Source organism: Ictidomys tridecemlineatus, chromosome 10 (assembly GCF_052094955.1).
Source record: "Ictidomys tridecemlineatus isolate mIctTri1 chromosome 10, mIctTri1.hap1, whole genome shotgun sequence".
Lineage (NCBI taxonomy): Eukaryota > Metazoa > Chordata > Mammalia > Rodentia > Sciuridae > Ictidomys > Ictidomys tridecemlineatus.
In genome coordinates this window covers 89,137,234-89,160,591 of record NC_135486.1, presented here as the reverse complement: position 1 = coordinate 89,160,591, position 23,358 = coordinate 89,137,234, and the positions used below count along the sequence as shown (strand labels likewise).

The 23,358-nt window shown below is 40.1% G+C and overlaps 1 protein-coding gene across 1 annotated transcript; it reads left to right on the top strand.

The window, feature by feature from the left end:
• Nucleotides 1-7,177: 7,177 nt before the first annotated feature.
• Nucleotides 7,178-22,150, top strand: Gjd4 (gap junction protein delta 4). The gene is made up of 2 exons (XM_013360970.4): nt 7,178-18,954; nt 20,606-22,150. The coding sequence occupies exons 1-2, from the start codon at nt 18,891-18,893 to the stop codon at nt 21,730-21,732; spliced, it is 1,191 nt and encodes a 396-aa protein (XP_013216424.2). The 5' UTR covers nt 7,178-18,890; the 3' UTR covers nt 21,733-22,150.
• The last annotated feature ends 1,208 nt before the right edge of the window (nt 22,151-23,358 follow it).

Here is a 23,358-nt window from a genome sequence, read left to right as displayed (position 1 = left end):
ATCTTGTGGAGGAAAAGTTATAGCAGTGAAAATAAATTAGCTACACTAACTTAACAGGAAATGATCATTCCATGAAAAGAAGCTGACATACTCTAGGCTGAGCTGGTGACCTGCACTGTATAAAAAGCCCAGGAAAGGGTGAGGTGTGGAGGATTCTGACCAGAGGTAGTGAGAGAGCCCTGTGGAAGTTCTATATCTATGGAAAAACATCCATAGATTTAGACAGTTGACTTCAAAGCAGCATGGAGGAAAGTAGGAGTTATTTATTCTTCCTTTGTGAAGGTCTTCCAAAAATAGCCCTGATCTAAGCTCTCAGGCACTACAGGAAAATAAAGTATTCACCTTGAGCTAGATGTGCTTGATGGTGACAGTATCATCTACATGACTTATACTCTTCTCTCTCCTTTTCTCTCTTACACACACACACACACACACACACACACACACACGCACACACACACACACATCCAAGAAGTCAGATTCAGAATGCCGTACTACAAGTTCTGCTTTTACTTTGAGTCTGCACTGTTAGGCTTCTTATGAACACCATGAGTATTGTTTGAATTGAACCACGTTAGAGTAAGAGCCTCTGAAGGTTTGCATGAGTCCCCTGTACGTGCACACCTGCCTGCAAATGTGTATGGATGGTTCTGTGGTTAAATGGAAAGATGGCGGTCCTGGACCAGTCAGCTCTGAACCCAAATTCCTACATAATCTTGGGAAAATTCCTTCACTTTGGGCATTAGTTTGCTAGGATTGCCATAACTGAATATAGACTGGTCGCTTCCACAACATGAATCTATTCTCTCACAAGTTCTGGAGGCTAGAAGTTCAAGATCAAGGTGTCAGCAGGGTTGGTGTCTGCTGAGGCCTTTTGCCTTGGCTCACAGACACCCATCTTTTCCCTGAGTCTCTCCTCTGTGCATATTTGTCCCTGGTGTTTCTCTGTGTTTCCTAATTTCTTCTCATTAGGACACCAGTCAGATTAGATTATGACTCACCTTAGTGGCCTCCTTTTAATTTAATTATCTCTATAAGACCCTATCTCCAAATACAGTCAAATTTTGAGGTACTAGGAGTTAGGGCTTCAACACAGAAATTTGGAGAGGACACAATTCAGCCCATAACACTTCTTAACTTCATTTTTGCTCTTTGATGTCCGAAGGAATTCAGCCAACGATTTCTAAAGTCATTTTAATACCCACAACTGCCGACTAAGAGTGTGGGCTTTTCCTTCTCCTGAAGTCTCATGAAATCATAAATAATTAGATGGCAGGGGCCACATTGTTTTCTTCCTTCATATATTTCTCTATCTGAAGATAACTTCTTTCCTACTTCATCTACTATAATGTTGCCTTTCTCAAGGTTATCTGAGCGGTTCTCCCTGACAGCTTGGACTTCAGGATGGCAGTTAATGAAGAGAAGGAAGGTGGGGACTCATGAGATGATTGAACCAGCCATAATGTGGTCACTGTGTGCAGCGGTTCCTGCAGGTCACAGCATTTGTAATTAAGATCCCTCCTGAAGATGCAATAAAACCACTACTTGATGGGAGGCAGAGGCAGATCCCTGGTGTTGAGTATGTGGATCACAAAATGTATCCCCACCTCACGGGCCCTAAATGGCTCCCATTTTTGCTAACAGTCCCACCTTAGGTTAGAATCAATGAGTGTTACCCCACTTCCAATATGGAGGATTGTGGACCCACCAGGAAAACCCAGCACACAGAAAAATGACCTTATGTCTGTGGGTGAAAGAAATTCTTGGTTGAAATCATCCTTCGGGAGAGGTTTTTTTTCTCTCAGATCCAAATAAAGTAAGCATTCACATAGTTACTATTTGAAGTTCCTGTGTGTGCAATTCTTGGTCACTTGAGTTGTTCACAACCACCATATTAAAACAGTCGCACTTTGAGATGTCTTCTGATATCTTTAGCTCCTGGTCTGCCAAAATATTCCAATTTAACAGAAAAGAGGAAAAAACAGAAAGCAACTATTTTAAATTTGGGTTGTTCCTAAGAAATCATAGAAATTCTGTGCAATTCCCATCCTATTTTGGTCCATTACTAAAGTTTCTTTTTTTCTCTTTCTTTTTTTTTTTTTTTTAAAATATCAAATAAGGGCTTCTCCTCCCCCAGCTAAAAACCAAAACCAACAACTTCAACAAGAAAAATACATTTATATTTCAATCCATCTGTGTTTTATCAGAAATGCACACCCTTAGTTTTCAAGAACTCTGGCAACAGTGTGAGGGTTTCTTTCTTAAAAGCTAAGTCTAGAATATAAGGAAGAAGGAGAACTCAGCACCTGTTGCTTTAGGGATGAATCATGTACTGATGTCATAAACTGCACATAGCAAAGCTATTTGCTGCAGAAGTCGTGAGGAACTATAATGTGTTGACTGGGTTCTCAGCACACCTAGAATCCCAACATACATCATCACTTCAATGCCAAGATTTACTGTCTTCATTGAGAACTTCTCATTTTTTGCGTTCTTAAGTTAAAATATTTTCACATCACAAAAATCTGTCAAATTTGATTTGAATCGGAGCGGCAGAAAGGGGGTTCATTGTAGAGGAATGGACAATAAGTTCACATTCTTACAGGAGACACAGTGAGGAGTTTCCCAATCTGTGTCTAATGAAGGCCCAAATTAGAGGCACCACATGACACCTGTGTTGTAAGAAGGATCTTGGCACAGGAGAGAATTCGGTGTCAAATTACAAATATAACTCCTTACCAGTAAAGGTTAAGAGACCCGACTTTATCAATATGGTTTATTATTTATTGAAAATTAGAAGGTAGTAAGATAAACAGTATTTTGTGCAAGGTCAAAAAATAATAACTCTAGTCAAAGAAAAAATATATTTTGCTTGCAGTGCTATCATTTTTAAAAAATAATTTGGAGCAAAACTTTTCAGATGTTGAAAATAGGCAGCAATGTATCATAATGTCTGATATAAAATAAACAAATGAAGTGAGGTCTATAATGCTTTGAGCTTTTACCTGGAGGTACTTTTAGAACTGATCCCAGAAAGCAACCCAAAAGAGCATGGATGTATTATTGAATGAATTGAGAAGACACAGATCAAAGTTTAGGGAGATCAACAGAGCTGAAATATGTAGGGTAAGATAGAGGAGGGAGCTACATAGAAATCTAAAGATCTGCGTAGATGTCCCCTTGAGTCTTTAGAGAATACTAAGCTGTTTATGCAAACTGTGAAACTCTATAGAGCCAGAAAATGATGGATTTCAAGGAAATGTTAAGCTAAATAATTCATAGGTCTTATGTGTAGCAGGGAGACATTTAAGCACTGGCCAATCTCAGTTCATAGACCTTGTTAAACACTTGGGAAATTTAATAAAAAACTCAACAATTGTATTACTCTGGTGGTAGGGCTAACCTAGATCTGTTAGAGTCTTAAACAAGTCTGGATGGCACCTGACAAAATGCCAGAGGGAGTGGTTTGTGAAGTAATGCCAGGGAGCCATTAAGTGTGGAGATTCCTTATTGGTTGACTGATGTATCTAGTTTATGCTAATTAAGATAAGCTGTGTGGAATGTAAAAATATTGCTCCAGTCCTACAATAAACGGCTCCCACTCCTGCTGTATCAACGTACACAAGTTGTTGGTCACCCCCCCACACCCCAGTTATTTTGCTGCAGCCGTACTCCGGCATAGATCCATTCTGACAAAGCCTAAAATAAGCCTTTTAACTGACTGTCAAGTCAAAATTCAAAACTATTTGAAGGAAGATAAAATCCAGACATTCAACAATATAACATACACAATACCTAGTATCCAGTGAAAATAACTAGACACATGAAGAGGAATGAAAGTGTGAACCATAATGAGATAAATCAGTCAGTTTAAATTGACTCAGAAATAATAATCTAGATGATGGAATTCCCACTCAAGTACTTTTAGACAAGTTACTATAAATATATTTAAGGATTTAAAAGAAAATACATAGCCAAATGCAGTGGTACAGGCCTGTAATCCCAGCAACAGGGAGGCCAAGGCAGGAGGATCACAAGTTCAAAGCCAGCCTCAGCAACTTAATAAGACCCTGACTGAAAATAAAAAAATTAACAGGGTTGGGGATATATCTCAGTGGTAAAGCATCTCTAGCTTCAATCCCCAGTAACAAAAAACAAACAAAAAGAATTTTCCTCCAGAAAATTTTAAAAATATATAATAAAAAGAATGGTTACATTAGTATCTGAAAAATATGCTCAGGACAAGAAATATTCTAGAGATGAGCAAGGACATTTCATAATAACAAAAAGATGAATTCATTAAGAAGACAAAAACTTCCAAAATGTACACATCTGATAACAAAACTTAAGAATATATGAAAATATATTAATAAAAAACTCAACAATTGTATTACTCTGGTGGTAGGGCTAACCTAGATCCACTCTGACAAAGCCACAGATCAAAGTTTAGGGATATCAACAGAGCTGAAATGTGTAGGGTAAGACAGAGGAGGGAGCTACATACATTTCAGAATATATGAAAACCATCAGGCTGGAAACAACATTTATACCTGTTGTTTTAAATTAAAAAGGAAGGGAGTCAAGAGGTAGACTGAAGAAGCCTACTGTCAAGCAGCTGCTCCCCATGACTAAATTAAATTAAAAAGGAAAATACTACACCGACATTTTCCAAGTCATTTCAGCTAGATTTATTGGGAAAGGATACTAAACTAGGGCATTAATCTGACAGGAAAGCAGTTTAACAGATTTGATTCTGGCCTCAAGAAGTTCACAAAAAGCTTAAAATACAGATTTAAGAGATCAAAAGATATATGTTTTTTCCCTTAAACTCCACCTCTCAGTTTTTGAATCAAATATATTATTAAGCTATTGTTGGCTGTTTTCCATCTTGAGGTATCAACTGCTTGGCCTCACAAGTGTCACAGAGCTTCTTAGCCATCCCTGCTGGGCCCACATGGCTCCATGACCCTTACTCTGATTCAGGTGGAACTCATAACATTGGAAGTGTAGTCGAGGATCACTGTTAACATTCTACAAAACTAGTGCTCTTCTTCAGGGTCTCAGTCAGTCTTGGGATGAGCTGTTGCATGTCTCCTGTCCTGCTTTCTACTCGTTCTCCAAACAAGCGATGAGCTGTCAATGCACTTGCATTCTGAGAATATGTTTTTTTTCTTTAAAAAATTAGGGTTCAGTATGATTCACACTTGTTACTGCTAATTAAACCCATTTAGGGATTAAAAATTGTTATTAGTTGGAAAAAAATCATTCTAAAATATCCACTTTACTTAATCTTTTAAAATTTGGTCGTATTTCCCAAGGAAACCACCCTGGAGGTAGTGTTAGGATTATAATGGATTACTCCTAAAAGAGCTTTTTGAAAAACACATACTCTGCTAATAGGCAGGGCTCTTTGCTCCCCTTAATAAAGGACTGAATTGATTTATGCCATTTCTTTCTTTAGACTTTAGCTGATTCCAAGAAAAGAAAAACAACTCCTCCAAGGATAGATCTTTTATAGTCTTGCCTGATGAGGAGAGCTTCTCCATATAGCTTTGCCAGGTTTTCTCTTTGCTCTTATCTTTGTATATAATGAAATGTTGGAGTTAAATAAATTGGGATAGAATCCCAATTTTGCCATCTCCAACCTGTGTGATATTAGGCAGTTTTGAAATCTCATGAAGCCTTAAATCCTTTCCTATGATCTGCCTCACTTACAGGTGTGTGTGTGTATAATATAAATATTAGTTCTCTCCTTAATGATCTCTGATCACTCTATTATAGGCTTTGCTATTTATTTTCATCACATGACCATGTCTGACTCTTGGGGTCTGGAAAGTTGGTCAGTGTTCTCACTGTTAGAAATATACTTGTCTGCCTCCGGGAAAGGCTGTCTATTCACCTGTGTTCTTAGTCCTGGCACATTGTCTGGCATGAAGTGGAAGCTCAGTGTTTGAATCAGTCTTCTGTTTTTGTGACAAAATACCTGAGAAAATCAATTTAAAGGAGGAAAAAAATATATATTGTCTCACCACTTCAGATATTTCCGATCATGGTGGGCTCCACTTTCTGGGCCTATGGATGAGGTAGGACATCATAACAAAGAGGGCGTGGTAGAGGAAAGCTGTCAGCTAATGGCAAGCAGAAAGGGGTCAAGGGGGGGCTGGGGATGTGGCTCAAGCGGTAACGCGCTCACCTGGCAAGCGCGGGGCGCTGGGTTCGATCCTCAGCACCACATAAAAATAAAAAAATAAAGATGTTGTGTCCACTGAAAACTGAAAAATAAGTATTTTAAAAATTCTTTCTCTCTTTCTGTCTCTCTCAAAAAAAAAAAAAAAACCAAAAAAACGGGTCAAGGGTCTAGGAACAAAGTGAATCTTTCAGGAGCATGCATCCAGTGGCATAACTTAGTCCTTCTAGGTGCCCTCCTAAGGTTTCCATCGCCCTCCAAGAGTGCCACCAGCTAGGGGCCAAGCCTTCAACTTGTAAGCCTTTGTGGGACATTTTAGATAACAAACTAAAACGCTCCATGTATTATTGTTGAAAGAAATCCTCATTCTTTATCGGAAACATAAAAAAAAAGAAGAGGAAGAGGCCAGGGTCTCACTGTCCCTTTCAAGGGCCTACTCCAGATGACCTAAAATCCTCCCGGGAGGTCCCACCTATTAGAGGTTCCATTGCCTCCCATAGTGCCACCTTGGGGATCAAACCTTTACCACATGGACATCTGGGAGATACTTAAGGTCCAAACTACAGCAGAAACTGAGGCCACAGCGCTTCTGTGGGATGCAGGGTGAAGAGCTTTAACATCCGGCCCCTAGCTGGGTCCCAGCTCCTCCATTTACCAGGTGGGTAAACTTGAGCCATCAAGTAAATGGCTCATAGAGATACAGAGCATTTTTGTCCCTCTCCTGTCCCTGCTCCTACCCAGATCAGTCTCTTAGATATAAAAGTGATCATTCTGGGGCTGAGGATGCAGCTCAGTAGTAGAGAGCTGGTCTAACATGCTCCAGGTCCTAGGTTTTGATTCCCAGTGCTGCTTTAAAAAAAAAAAAAAGTTATCTTTCTGACAGTTGATGTCACCTGATCCAACTCTATTCTTTCACCTGTCATTCTATTTTAAACTCTTGTCTATTTTTCTCCTACGTAAGTGTAATTTTTTTTTTTTTTTTTTTTTTTGCTTCATTGTTGTCTTTGCTTTCATGTGGAAATGGAGCTTGGTACCTGCATTGCCAATTTCTGTGGAGGTCCAGTCTGCATCAACTTCACCTCAACAAACACAACGGGATGTCCCCTACCTTCCTTTCCTTTTTCATTCCTTAAGAGAAAACAAGAATCAAAAAGACCTCTTGAGGAGATTCCTGTCTCTCAAATTGCTGGCATACAGCCAGGCACAGTGGCACACGCCTCTAATCCCAGTGGCTCCGGAGGATGACACAGGAATTGCAAGTTCAAAGCCAACCTCAGCCATGGCGAGGTGCTAAGCAACTCAGTCAGGCCCTGTCTCTAAATAAAATACAAAATAGAGCTAGGGATGTGGCTCGGTGGCTGAGTGCCCCTGAGTTCAATCCCTGGTACAAAAAAACAAACTGGCATAAAGGGTTGGGACATTAGCTCAGAGAGGAATCATCAGTGGCTCTTTGAAATACCAGTGTCTGGGTCCTCTGAATATATCCTTCATTTGGGACAAACAGGCTATCACTTGTCCCAAATCAAAGTGGTCATGAATGTTTGGAGGGTGAGTGTGTCACAGTTGTGAGTTTTAAAAATAGATCCAATTCCTTCCTTCCCCTTCTAGTATTTCATGGCAGAGAGAGAGTAAAACATATATAATGGGATCACAAACTGGGTTGTTCTTGATTTTTTTACAGTGCTAGGGATCAAGTCCAGGTCTTCTTCCATGAGCCACATCCCCAGCCCCCTTTTCCCCCACTTTCTTATGAGGTGGGGTCTCACTGTGTTGTTGCTTAGGCTGGTCTCCAACTCACGGGCTGAAGAGATCCTCTGGTCCCCACTGTGCCCAGCTTGATCTGTCCTTCTTAACAAGACTCCTTCACCCAGTACTGAAGTCACTGCAGTCACAGCCACCCACGGTTTTTCCTTCCTTCTCTCCTTCCCTCCTTCCTTCCCCCTCCTCCCCTTTTGTCTCCCTTCCTTCTCTTTTTCCTTCTGTCTTTCTGCTCTTGCCTAAATCAGACAAATAAGAGGTAAATATGAAGAATAACTAAACCTAGATTTGGCCCTTGGACTGTGTTAAAGGGCTGGAATTTGGCAAAATGAGAAAGTAGCAGACACTCACTGGCCCCCTTTCCCTAACCAAGGTCCTTACCTTCACATAAAAGCCTGCTTCCAGCCTTTTGGCTCTTGGAGCAGCACCATGATGGTTGGTAATCATAAACACACCTACAAAAGGCCGCAAGGGAGCCAAAAATAAAGTGGTCAATCCATTTTCTTTTGTTAGTGTGTTACAGTTATACATAGTATTGGGGTTCATTTTGACATAATCATAAAAACATGGACTGTAATTTACTCCAGTTAAGTCCCCAGTACTTCTCCTTTCCCCTTCCTCCATGCTCTTCCCTATTTCCTTTCCTCCACTCTACTGGCCTTCCTTTTGTTTTAGTTTTTTAAATTAGTGCTTTATAGATATATATAAAGGTGAAATTCACTGTGGTTGATCCATTTTCTAACAAAGATTCATAGGATGTGAAAGCACCAACTATATTCAACATAAGAAATACTGAGAAAACATTAGTCACAATGTCTCAAAGAACCAAAATTGCATCTGAGGGTCTCAAGGGTCATGTGTTTGAAGTACATCTTGCTGGACTAGGGATATAGCTCAGTGGTCAAGAGCTTACCTGACATGCATAAGGTCCTGGGTTCAAAATTGTTAAAAAGTAAATAAATAAAAATTGAGTCTTGCTGATCTGCAGAATGATGAAGTTGCATTTAGAAAACTCAAGCTAATTATTGAGGACACTAAAGACATTCAGAGGAGAAAAAAAAAAAAAACACTGCTCTGACTTCTATGTCATGGATCTTATCTGTGACAAAATGCGTTTCTTGGTCAAAAAAAAAAAAAGGCAGCTCATGATTGAAGCTCATGTTGATGTCAAGACTACTTGTTGCATCTGTTCTGTGTTGATTTTATTAAAAATTACAATAATCAGATATAGAAGACCTCTTATATTTAGTACCATCAGGTCTACCAAGTCCAAAAGAAGATTATGGAAATCATGACCTGGGAGAAGCAGACAAATTGATTTGCAAGAAGTTGTCAATAGCCAGACACAATAGCCAGTCGTCTCCCAGCGACTCGGGAGACTGAGGCAGGAGGACCACAAGTTTCAGAACAGCCTCAGTAATTTAGCGAGGCCCAAAGCAACTTGGGGAGACTTTGTCTCAAAATAAAAAATAAAAAGGAGCTACAGATTTAGCTCAGTTGTTAAGCACCCCTAGGTTCACTTCCCAGTATTTAAAAAAAAAAAAAAAAAGCTATCAGTAAATTGATTTCAGACAGCATTCGGAACGACACAGAAAAGGTTTGCCAGATTATTTCATTCTGTCTTTGTTAGAAATGTAAAAATGCTGAAGAAGCCCAAGTTTGAATTGGGGAAACTCACGGAGCTTCATTGGTAAAGGTGGTAGTTTTGGAAAAGCTACTAGGGATGAGACAGGACATGAAATATGATGAATATGAACCACCAGTCCAAGAATCTGCTTAAAATTCAGATAAATACCAACAAATAAAAATCCTATTTGTTAAAAAAAAAAAGTCCTGCTTTTAAGGAATGGTTTTTCATAGTGAAGATGACTGATAAAAACCAGTGAGTTGCTTTTCTCATAAGCATTTTCACTTTGATCCATTTTAAAAGTCAAAGAATCTCAATCAGCTAACATTTAAGGATAGACATGAGATGTTTTAAAGCAGGTGGTCCTACCCAGGGCCCCTGAATTTGCCTCTGAGTTATCCAGGGCGGGAAAGAATTGATACAATGGTCTATTTTTTCATCTGTTTTTATTACTTGGGAAAACACAAACATAAATGTGTATACCTTCAAATGTTTTAAAAAAACAAAGCCTATATACTAGTCCCAAATAGAGAGGGCATCATCTCCACACACACAGCATGGGAACAGGTGAAACCTGTGATTGCAAAGCACATTGGCTGTGGCTTGCAGAGCACCATACGAGGGTAGCCAACATAGAGTGACAGCTGGAGCTTCCATGGGACATGGGGAGGTGTGCTCTGGGGGAAATGTAAACTGTTCTCTAAGACAAACCATGCAATACATTTTGTTTCTAGGTAATTAAGATTTGGACAAAACATCTGGCCTTCTATACCTCTGGACTTCGGAAACTGTTAGAGTCACAGAGAGGTAGCGGCAAGTGGTTGATGGCAGTTCTAATTCCAAGGGAAGTTGAGTCAGAAAGGGTTAAAGATTCGAGAAATGTCATCGAGTGTGTTGTGACTGCTTCCCATAAATTGGCCATACCCAAAAGGCCAGCACTCTATGTAAAAAATAGATAATGAGCCAGGGAGAGACTGGAAAAGGTGAACTTAATTATAGCTTCCATTAATGGAATGTTTCCCCTGTGCCAGGCAGTTTACGCCTATTCATTGTCTTAACAACCCTGAGAACTAAGTGCTGTTATTATTTCCATTTTACAACCAAGTAAGACCCAAGTGAATTGATGGGACTAAGGCTCAAGTCCACACCCTTCTATTGTATTTTCTCTACTCTTGATGAAGAGTAGAGAAAGTACTCTCCCAGCGGAGAAGTAGTGAGTCTAAAGGGTCATCAGACAGGGATGAGATCTAAGCCAGACAGGGGTATGGTGGGGCCAGGGTGGCAGGGGAAAGAGGCTGGCAGGGGAAGACGCTAAACTGAGGCTGCCTGGTGGTACATGTCATAGTGAGCATAGCACATCCAACGGCCTCAGGCACAGGAGAACAAAGTCACTAGAAGCCATCCTGAAAGAAGATCAGGTACCTGGATTAGAAGAAACAGCCCTGGCAGGTCTCAGAGGCAAGAAGTTTAATTCTGCTAGAGGGTGGAGTACAGGGTAGGAGACTAGAAGATGAAGCAGGAAAGTCAAGGTGAGTTCAAGTCTCAGTGAGGTAATGGGTGGCTGCTGATGAACTTTAAGCAGTGCATTTTAATAAAGTATTCTAAGCAGATGGAGTACCAGTTTTTCCTTTAGATGACATGGTGTCACATATCTAGAGAGAGAACATGGGAAAGTGCCATTGGTTTGGACATGTACATTTGAGGTGTAAGCTTTCCAAGCAATGTCCAGACTGGAGCTGACACTCTACTTTCCCACACAATGCTTTCCTGAAAATTCTAATTATATTAAATATACTAGAGGCCAAAATCATCCTATTGATTCTGGAGAGCTTTAAAAAAGAAGAAATCTTTAAATATACTTTGTGTCTAAGATGCAACTTTATTTTTTTTCCTTCAAGACAGAACACTGAGTTATCTAGTTTAGTCTAATTAATTCTTTGTTCAGGCCAAAGTTGGGCCCCTTTGGGTCTGTCTGCTCAATGCCCACCATCAATTGCTCAGCTCTAGGATGTTGATGCTGATGGGACCACTTTTGTTTTCCAGTTTTCCTCTAACTTTTCCAAAATAATAAGGGCAAAACATTAAATTAGGGAGGAGTTTGGTGACTGTGTCACAGCTTGACTTCAGATCCTAGCAAAATGGCTACTTCTTTCAGGAGATCTTCCCTAAATCACTTATGAGTTGAATAGTTTTTCTTGAGTTCCCATAAAGCAACACTCCATACTTTCCCTAAACTTCAGCCATCCCATGCTCATTTATTGCATTTTACAAGTATCTGGCCGGGCCCAATGGCGCACACCTGTAATCCCAGTAGCTCAGGAGGCCAAGGCAGGAGGATTGTGAGTTCAAAGCCAGCCTCTGCACTTTAGCAAGGCCCTAAGCAACTTAGTGAGACCCTGTCTGTAAATATAATACAAAATAGGGCTGGGGATGTGGCTCAGTGTCTAAGTGCCCCTGGGTTTAAAATCTATCTTTCTCTTGAAGGTAAAAATATCTAACTCTTTCTTGATTGAGTTTCCAAGACATGATAGAGTTATTAGCTGGGCCTTAATACATTAATACAATGAATCTTCATGACTCCTTAAAGTAAGCACCATCTTTTCATCTCAAAGACACAAAAATTTCAGATGGATTAATATTTGCTCAAACACTATAAGCAATCAGAACAAGAACTAAATCCCATTCTCTGCAACTTTGAAGTCTGTGCTGTTTTCATCCCTATTACCTCTTTGATTACCAGTTATTGCTTTGATGATTAATTTTTAATTGATTTTATTCTAGTTTTAAATATTCCATCAGTAAAAGAATAGGCCTATTTGTGGCAAGTGTGGAAAATGCTGCTGAACACTTGTGCAGTTCACATGAGAAAACTGTTAATACCTGAGAATACTTCCACTAAGTCCTTGTCTGCAGTGGGGCTCCTCCACTACTTCCACCTATGAGCAGGATTCTCAGTGGTGTTCCTGAGAGGCTACAGGAAGGTATTTTGGTCCATATGCGCATAACTCATTTTATAACTCTTACAACATTGCTACCTGGCCATGGGTCCAAGTGAGTTAGAAAAGAGGGTAGGAATTGGCCAGGAGGGGATTGTGGCTTGTGATAATTGTGTGGCTGCCTGCTTTACCTGCTTTAATGTTTCCTTAAATGTGCCCCTTTAGGGAGGCTGCCAATGGCCACCCCATGAAATTCAGATGTTCACTTCTCTCCTTCTGTGCTCTATTCTTCTCCTTAGTATTTATCACCATCTAATTAATTTATTTTGCTGAAGATATTTATCTCCTTTATTGTTAAAGCTTCCCACTACAATACATGTTCAAGGGGATTTTTATCTCTGTCTCATTCTCTGCCATTTCCCTAGTGCCAAGAACAGTGCCTGAGAAATAGTAGATGCTTAGTAAATATGTATTAAGTGAACTATGTTCCTTGTACTACTAATAATATTTTGGAAGGCATTGAAAGTCAAAGGACATTGATAGATACAGTGTCAAGGAAGGGGATCATTTTTTGTCTGCCTGGATGGTGGGAAAATATGTTGGATTTGATTTCAGTTGACAATACAGGAGTGTGTTCTCATACATTGCCCAGGACCATAAACAAAAAGCAAGCTAACGTGGAGTCTTTTGCTTTCTTCACAAAGAAAATCCAAAATTTTGAGAGACTGCTAGGTACCTGTGCTCCCCTTCTACCTACAAGATCTGCCTTGCTTGTCTGCTCAGTTTCTGAAGACTGTCAAACACTTAAAGGGCTAACACTATGCTATTCAGATATTTGTATTTCTTTAACATGCTGGACAGGTAAAAATTTTTTCTTCATTTTTAATATGGTTTGTGTCAAAAATTCTCTGGTTAGGAGAGGGAACACCAAATATCATTTAAGCTCTCTACTGAGGCTGGGTGGTCTTGGCCACATTTTAATTTCATCTGTAATTAGAAAGGTAGACTAAATAGATTTTAAAGAAACTTTCATTTCCAAAGATGCATAGCTCAACAGTTCTGTGGAAAATGGAATTTTGACGTCCTATGCATTCCCTACGGAGCCAGTTTGCCTTGTGAGTAATGTAGTTCTGTGGACTGACGGGCAGCCTTGGAAGTGATTGGCTTGGTAGGTTTGCATCTCAAAGCCAAATGTTTAATTAATTACTGTTCTTAAAGATTGTAAGCAGGGGCTTCTTTGGTAAGCATGCCCTCCTTTGGCTTGGAGAGGGTGCATCATTGTGTTATGATTGAGAGGATGAATTTGTATTTCTTCAGAGTTTCTTAAAATTTTTAACCAAGTTCTGGGTTTGGTAGTGCATGACTGTGATCCTAGTGGCTCAGGAGACTGAGGCCAGAGGATCAAAGGTTTGATGGCAGCCTCAGCAACTTAGAAAGGCTCTAAGCAACTTAGCAAGACCCTGTCAAGGAATAAAAAGGTCTGGAGAGGTGGCTCAGTGATTGAGTATACTTGGGTTCAATCCCTGACACCAAAAGGAAAAAAAAAAAAAAAGATTTTACCTAAGCTTATTTTAAATGAGAATAATGCTTGAACATTCTTTACCTCCTTTAGTAGAGAAGCCATACCCCTCTGCTTATAAAAACCAGTCCAAGTGCCATAAAAACAAGATGACCGATGCCATTTTGGAGGGCAAAAGACATTGGGAAGCTGTAATGTTGAATTGAACTGATATTGAAAATGCAGTCCAACAATGACGGTGAGACCTTAGGAGAAAAAAGACTCAACTGAGGGCACTTTCTTTCTTGTCCCAGTTGCTGATTTTTCTCTATAAGTCTAGTGTGTGGGTTGGGACTGGGGAACAACCAGAGGCAGTTCACCCTAGATCACCCGCGTCTGCGGTCAACTAGACTCTCAGGAAAGGAATCAGTTATAATGTATTTTCTTAGTAGATTTACATATGCAGATGGAACTCAACTCTATGCATGATTCATCTGCTGGTGCAGTGGGTGAACATTTGTTTTCTATCCACAGTACTGAAGAAGTCATTTAAATTTTAAGTACAAGAAAAGCATTCATTTTTGAAATGAGACAATTAAGCTATTTTTTAAACACAAACACAGAGCAAAACAGGACATACCATCATTTATAAACCTTCCAGAAACTGAACTCTATTTCCCTTGGTGCCATTTGGCATTTTAAAGGTGGGGGAAATATTTTTCTCCTGCGAGCTTTCTGGACCGAATAATCCAGGTTATGGAGACCCTGTACTCCTCAACTTTCACTGGTACTTTACTCTTGGAAATAATCAGAATGATTATTGAGAAACATGATTGTCTGGTATTGTCTTATATGTTTTAGGTAGTTCCTCATTTATACCTCACAATCATTCCAGGACCTTAGTATTGAAACTGGAAATTCCAAGATCACACAGTCACAAAGCTGTGTGATCCAAGCCATCAGACTGCAGAGTTTGTACCCTTAGCCTTAATAATCTATGCTACCCATAATAACTGTCTCAAAGACCAGATGTTTTGTAATACTTCTTTCTCAACGCAAACACCATTATGCAAGGTGAGACTTGGTCAAAGCATAAATAATAACAAATAGAAGTGGAAATATTTTTACTGAAGGAGGAGTGGGAGTGGGTAGGGTCTGGAGCTTCCATCACTCACCCCACCTTTTATAACTCTTGAGTCTTCATAGCTCGGGCTCCTAAGGACACATCTCTTTTCCAAATTGCCCTTTCATTTGTCTGAGCTTCTCTCTAATAGATTCTTCTTATTAAACGCTCTCAGACCTCATTTTGCACAAATTCCATATTCGCTAATTCACCTTCTTGCTGAAGTTCATTTGTAACCCCAAATCAATATTTGTGGTGCTGTCAAAGTCATTTTTGGACACAAACAGTACAGTGAAAAATTGGCATCACCCAATATACATATTTGCAGCTGAAGCTGAACAGATGAGGCTGTGCTTTCTTATTTCTCCTCCTACACTATAAATGAGTTTTTAGTAAATAAACCAAATAGTTTATTTAGTGCCATGTCTTTTTCACTTTAGTGCATTTTGTTGGTGATTTTGCTGTCTTAAACAGCCCCAAGTATAATGCTGAAATGTTGTCTAGTGTTTCTAGGTGCAAGAAACCTGAAGCCTATGAGTTTGATGAACTTCATTCACGCATGAGTTATAATGCTGATGGCCATGAGTTTAATGTTAATGAGTTATATGATATACTAGATAAGGTCGATGAACAAAAACACACAGATATATATTGACTGGTAAGAAAATGTTGTGACCAGGGGCTCATAGGAACAGTTCATAGTTTGAATCTTGAATATCCTCCAAAGGCTCATATGTTGAAGGCTTGGTTTCCAGCCTGTGGTGCTTTTGCAAGGTGGTAGAACCTTTAGGAGGTGGGGCCTGTAGAATAAGATTATCCCTTAAAGGGAATATTCCTCTCTCTTTCTGTTTCCCAGCCACCATGAAGTGAATAGGCCTCTATAGCCATGTACTCCAACTGTGGTGAACTCTGCTACAACAGGAACAAGTTGCCATGTACTTAAACCTCTGAAACTGTGAGGCAAAATAAATATTTTCTCTTATTAAATTTATTGTTTCAGTATTTTTTTTCACTTCAATGGAAAGTTGGCTAACATAGAACCTAACATTGTATTTCCCCAAGGATTCATAATATTCACTAATTCAGAGTCTGTGACAACTTTAGAGAGCTTAATTACCACAAATAATGAGAATCGACCATTGAGATATATATTTATTTATTTTGTGGTACCAACTAGGGATTGAACCCAGGGGTACTTTACCACTGAACTGCAAGGCCAGCCCTTTAATAAAAATATTTTTGGAGACAGGGTCTTGTTAGTTGCTGAGGTGGCCTCAAACTTGCAATCCTCTTGCCTTAGCCTCCTGAGTCACTGGGATTACACATGTGTGCCACTATGCCCAGTCTAAGAGTTTGTTATAGGAAAAAAATAAATGTGCTTATTTAAATTGACCCTAATTCTCAACCCTATAAATCAAGTAATATTATCCTTGATTTATAAGTAATAAAACTGAGGCCTAGATAATTTGTCAATGTCACTGAGGTAGAGAGAGGTAAAACCAAAGCCAAATAGTAGGAGGTCCTGTTGTTTTCTTTCCTTTTGGATCACTGCTTCCATTTTGTGAACTAATCCTGATTTGGCATCTTGCGCAATTCAGCCCTATTGGTCTCTCCCTGCTGCCCCGGGGGTTTCTTTTACATTGGCTTCTGCACAGCACTCTCCCAGATCTCTCTACTCCCAACAGCTGCCCAGTGGAAACCTCCCTATTGATTCTGGGATAATTTTATAGGAGGTAGCCAGATGCTGGGTGCTCCAGCCACATTCTCCTCTATCTCTTTTCTTGCTCCCATCTTGCTTCTGGTAGCCATTGGGGTCAAGATTTCTAAGTAAAGCAAAAAAACATCTCCTGCCAAGAGAGAGAGAATAAAAAGAAGAGAAAGAGAAGAAAGACAAAGAATGGGGAGAAAAATGGACCTGGAGGAAGAACAGCAAAAGCAACAGGATGGGGTGGGGACAGGCAGGGTTGGCTGCTCCAAAAGAGATACTGGGGCAAACCGAAAGATAAGGATGGGAATCAGAGCAACAGGCTTCGAGATGTGTCTATAAGACCTATGTAATTCTTTATATTTTAAAATAATTTTCATGTCTATAATCTTATTTTGCATATCATAACTATGAATATGTGAAAGGCACATTCTTTTTCTATTTTATTGATCAGAAAATTGAAGCATGAAACCTGCTAGTGTTCTGCTCCAGGTCATGCATTTTTAATGTACTCCACATTTGGGATAGATTATTTTTATCATGCAGCAAAATTTAGCAATTTTTCAGTTTTTCAATCTTTAAGCCAGTGTCCAGAACAGTCTACAAGGCAAAAAAAAAAAAAAAGTTCTCCTTTATTTTAAAACTTATACCACATATCTGTTTCAATACTATTAACTACAACTGCCTTTAATTTTATTGATCACGTCAAAGCATTTGACTAAAATATAGCAAGACCACGGATCATTTCAAGAGGGTCATGATGGGAATCAGTCATGTGGGTGAAGATAAAAGCAGCTTTGTTGTGCTCCGTTTCTGGGACTCTTTCTAGGGATATTACTAAAGTCAAGAATAGATCAGAAATGAAGAATAGATAGGGATAAAAGACTAGCTTTCATGGAAAATTGAAATCATTCCTTTTAAAGTCTACAACTTCTACACTAAGGCTAGATCCCCGGCCTTGCAAGATGGGTTCATTTCTAGGTATAAAGGCAATTGCCTTGATAAGATCTTGTTGGAGCTGTGATTGATGTCACCAAGTTCAGTTGATGATATCTTCTTATAAACTTAATGATATTTATTAAGCAGATTCAATAGGAGCAATCCTAAAATTTGATAAGGCCAGGAGATGCAAAAGGAAAATGTACTCTATTGGAGGTTTTATAGGCCAGTTAGGGACTGGAAGACTACTGATGTAAGTTGTTGCCCTCACCCCCACACACATATGCAAGGCGCTGCCAGTGTCATCAATTGATTTGTGCCTCTCATGAATGCTGATACTTCTTATTGCAAGATGAGAATATCTATGAGATATTTAGTGACTTCTTCAATGCCCTGGGATTTGCACCAAGCCCTTAGTCTCTCAGTAAAAAGCTCTTATCGTTTACCTGCCCAGAAAAGAGTCAGAGAAGAACAGAGTCAGAGTCTACATCCACAATGGGGACACACAACTGAGGTGCTGATTTATGCAGGCCTTGATGGCATAAGAATTCGGAATAAGGGCAAGATCTTTGTATGAGAGTGTGATGATGAGTGGGTTATGCTTCCTAGAAAAGACAAAATAAACTTTTTAGGGCTTCTTTCACAAACGAAGTGGTTGTGAAAATATTTGCAAGGAGGAAATGGCTTTTTAATAGAGAAACTTGCTTGGCTAGAAAACAAAAGTTGGTTTTTTTTTTTTTTTTTCTTGGCTAAAAGTAGTGCTTCTATTATATCCTGAAGCGTCTGGCTGTCCTGGTAGAGACATCTGAGTACAGCCACAGGCCTGGAATATCCTAAGAGGGTAAGAATAGCCATAATAAGAAATGACTCCCGCCGTTCTGGTCCCTGCAGTTGTCAGGAATGCTGTGCCTCAGAGGCAAGCAAGTGGCTTAGGGCTGTCTCAACTTGGAGGCAGAGACTTGCTTCCTAGCCTGGGCTCAAATCTTTCCTTTCACAGCTACAACTCTCACCTTTGTAGCTAAAATACATTTATTTCTGCAAGAACTTTCCACCTCCTTGGTGAACACCGGCCTCCACATCTCCAGCAGCCTTGAGTCTGTGGTGGCGTTCTGGAAGCATGGAGAACTTGGACTTGTTGGGCTTCCTCATCATCACATTAAACTGCAATGTGACCATCGTGGGTGAGTATTGGGAAACCCTTCCTGTTCTGCTTTTGTTTTTAGGTTTGTACTGAATCTTTCTTAAAGGGTCAGTGTGTATCCTAATTTTCAGTTTGCCTGGCCCACTCCCCAAAGAAAGGCCACTGTTCAGACCAGAGGTAAGGGAGCTGTGGGTACCAGCTTTCCTCTAATTGTTCCATGGTTCCACCATCATGGAAGGAAGTGTTGGGTGAGGGCTTTGTTCTATCACAGGGTTTCTGCATGTTGACAGGTGGGTGCTGAATCTGAAGGCTGAAGCAGGTGGATGGGGGTATTTTTGTATAACCCTTCTTCATTGCTAGGAAAAGAAACAATTCAGTAAGAACTCATGAGAAAATAATGCCTGGATTATGCTTTCTTCTCATTTATTTTTTTCAATTTTATCCTTGGAGCTTAATTTGTAAAGATTAGTAATTTCTCTTACACATTTTAAACCAAATCCCAGTTGTTGCCCTCGCCCCCACACACATGCAGTGTAGTTACTTTTTTTTTTTCATTTTTGCAACACTGGAATGTTACCCAGGCCCTTGCACATGGGAGACAAGCACTCTACCACTGAGTTCTGCTCCCAGCCTCCTAGTTATTCTTTAAACAAAAGAAATAATAGAGAAGTCTGCACTGGATGCAATTGAATTAAATTTTCAGAGAGGTGCAAGGATCATAGCAAAAGGGATTGTCAAAAGGACTGATATATGCCTGAGATGTCATTGATAATTTCCTTACTCATTATTTTGTAAAATTTAAAGAAAATCAATCTGTTAAAAGTTAAGCAGATGACTTTATCACCTAATGATAATATTTTTTGAATTTAACTGCCTTCTCTTATAATTGAGTTTTGTTTTTCTGATGTCAGGTGATGTTTTCTCTATCTCTTCACAAAACACAATATTTATAAATTATCCTGGGTATGTTTTAAACGTGTTTCAAAATAGTTTATCCATATCATGGAAGTATAGCTTTAAAGTTATTTTGGGTTCCTAGATTAGTCTCATTCATCAATGCTAAATTAAAGAAAGACAAGCTTCGTTTTAATTTATAGTGATTGGAATGGGAGAAAGGAATTCTAAATTACTGAAAAAATGAGTATTAGTAAAGAAATTTAATTTTAAGGACCACAGAGCACATTAAATACAAGCCCTTTGATTGAATGGCAAACTTGTGAGCCATTATCGTAAATAAGGGGGATACTGAAATTAGCAGCATGTATTTGCTCAGCACAGTTACAGGAATATGCTAAAATCCTTTAAAAGCTTATTCTCCTAAAAGGAATAAGATCTTACTTACATCATTGATTTGCTTAGCCAAATTTTCTTTCTGGGCCTTTTAGTCCAAGAGCTATGCCCAAAAATTTGAGTCAGATTGAAACATTTTTGGTATATAATGATCTTTAAAAATCTGCTCATTTGGAAGCATCGTACAAATGAGTTCAAGTGCAAATAATTCTTGTACATTCCCCAATGCTCCGTAATTATTTATCAAATGAACAAACTAGCTGATACTGTTACTCTGACTAAATATCTATCTATTGATTTATCAGTTCTCCATTCTCAGCCCCAGGCAGTATTTAAAAACTATAGTTTAGAGGAAATGAGTTTGTATTTTGATGAGACCATTCTTGCTTTCTCTTTTCCAGGAAAGATCTGGCTTATCTTCATGATACTGTTGAGGATGGTGGTGCTCATCTTGGCAGGGTACCCCATCTACCAGGATGAGCAGGAGAGATTCGTTTGTAACACTCTGCAGCCAGGATGTACCAACGTTTGCTATGACATCTTCTCTCCTGTGTCCCATCTGCGGTTCTGGCTGATCCAGAGTGTGTCTGTCCTTCTGCCTTATGTGGTTTTCAGTGTCTATGTCCTCCACCAAGGAGCCCAGCTTGCAGCCCAAGGAGCCTGCTGGTCAAATGGAGTTGCCACGAGCCATAAGCCTTCTGACCTGACCCCTGGGGAGAGGCACTGCCCACAGCCCTGCAGGGCGGGGTGTAGCCTGAGTGTGCCAGATTTCTCCTCTGGCTATGTCATCCACCTCTTTTTTCGGACCCTGATGGAAGCAGCTTTCGGGGCCTTGCATTACTTCTTCTTTGGATTCTTGGTCCCTAAGAGATTCTCTTGTACACACTCTCCTTGCTCCAGCGTGGTGGACTGTTATGTTTCTCGGCCCACAGAGAAATCCATTATGATGCTTTTCATCTGGGCAGTCAGTGTGCTCTCCTTCCTCTTCAGCGTCATTGACCTGATCTGCAGTGTTCGGAAACGAAGGGGCAGGAAGGGAAGCCCCAGGGATGGACACTCCTTCTCTGTCAGGAAGGAGTGTGGAGCCATGACTTCGCCTCCTAACCACACTGAGGGATGTGAGGCCTCTCAGAGACTGGGGGAGAGGCTAGGTGAAATGGATGAGGATGGCAGATGGGGGGAAGAGGGGGTGCCCACTCTCCCTGGTGTGTGCACCAGAGGGCAGGATGCCAACAGCCCCAGCAGTAAATTGGGGCAGGTGGAGCCCCCCGATGAAGATGGGAGTGAAGTGATGTCCTCAGCCAGTGAAAGGTTGGCCATGGCTCACAAAGGGCCTGGGGGCAGGTCCCACAGAGAAGTCACCCAGAACACCAGGAGCAAAGGCCTTGCTAGGTCAGAGCAGCAGCCCTCAGCCTCTCGAAGCCACCTGGCTGAACACTACTCAAGCAGTCAACTACAGCTCACTGACCGGCTGGCCACCTCTGGCAGCACCCCCCACCTGAGAACCAAAAAGTCGGAGTGGGTATGAAGAGAGACTGTCATGCACAGCCCAGCAAGCCCAATTCTCCAGCATGGGTGTCACTGTCCTGTGCAAATGACCACAGCCATGAAGAAACTTACTCGCCTCAGCAGGTGTGAAATCTGTCACCTGGTAGTTTATTAACAGGCAGACAGGTGAGCTGGCATAAGGAAAAATGGACTTCCTGGAAGACTCTGGTACAGATTCAATTTGGATGATGCTTGCTGTTGACAAAACAAAACAAACAAACAAATAAAACAACAACAAAAAAACACTGAAATGTCTGCATCAGGCTGAAATAATTAACTGGAGACTGTAAAGTTTCTGATTATCATGAGATTGGTATATATGCTACACTATCAGCAGTCCCATTATCTTATTCTTTTCCATGGTATTTGCTTAAATAAAGCATGCTCTTTTACATTAATGGAGCTCATTAATATTTTGATATTTTCTGGTGAAATATCATGAGGTTTTTTTTTTCCTGCTAGGATGAAAGAGACATTAGTTATGCATGTCATCAATAGAGAGCAACTAGTTTAATAAAAAGCATGATGATTGCATTGTGAAGGCACATTTCATACTCCCTTGTGTTAAGGGAGAAATGATCAATGCAGAAAATATAACTCATGAGCAATTTGTTTGGGGGGCCATCTTATATTGTTATTGCATGTGGACATAGGGTGCACGGGATGGGGGTGACCCTATGGCTTCCTGAGGTGTCACTTAAGTGTTTGCTGAATGGCTTCCTTCACCCTGTAGAAGGAATATTTTTACTGTTGATAAGTGGTCACAGATTTGTCACAAGTTTTTCAGTCCAGGTTTTGCCTGTGCCCTTTAGAAAATTGTACACTTTAAGATTGCTCTGAGAGTGTTTGCATTCTCTTGGATCAGACAAAGAAAAACATGAGTGTCACGGGAGCACGGTCCCAGTTTGTTCTTTTTTTGTGTGTGTGTACACTGGAAACAGCTGCCCTAGGCCTTGGGATGGACTTTACCCAAGTGTGTCTCTGAACTTCCTGATGTCACTGTGATTTTTAATTCAGCTACTGCCCCAGTTAAAGTGTGTATCTGTGTTAGATTTACTGCTGCCTTAAATTGGGCAGATGAGAGAACGCACCTGCTGTGGGACAGTATAAACCAACTCACTCTGGGTACAGTTCCAGGTCATCTAGAACTATACCTAGATGGAGAAAGAGCATCTGGGTATAGTTCTGGAATTGAGTAATAGCTCCTGGTCCCCAAACATGGAATGGCTGAGGAAGCTTACTTCACTCTGGCAAGTAATAAAAAGGTGAATAAATGCACTTATGAAAACAATGGATACTTTTAACTGTTCTAAAGAAGAGTCTGGCAAAGCAATAGTTGCTAAGATGGAGAATAATAGCCTGCTAGATGTATCTATAGGGTGGCAAAGCAATTGGTTAAAACTTAAAAAAAAAACAAAACCCAAAATTGGTTTTGGCATAAAGCAGTTTGAATAAATGTACTTATTTTGTAAATTCTCTCCTTTACCTCTCCCTTTGCCTCTCTCAAGCCACTTAAAATTATAATCCATGCCTTAGATAACCTCTTTCTTAAGTATTTATACCAATGTCTGAACACAGTGACTGCTTAATTAATGTGCTGTTATGT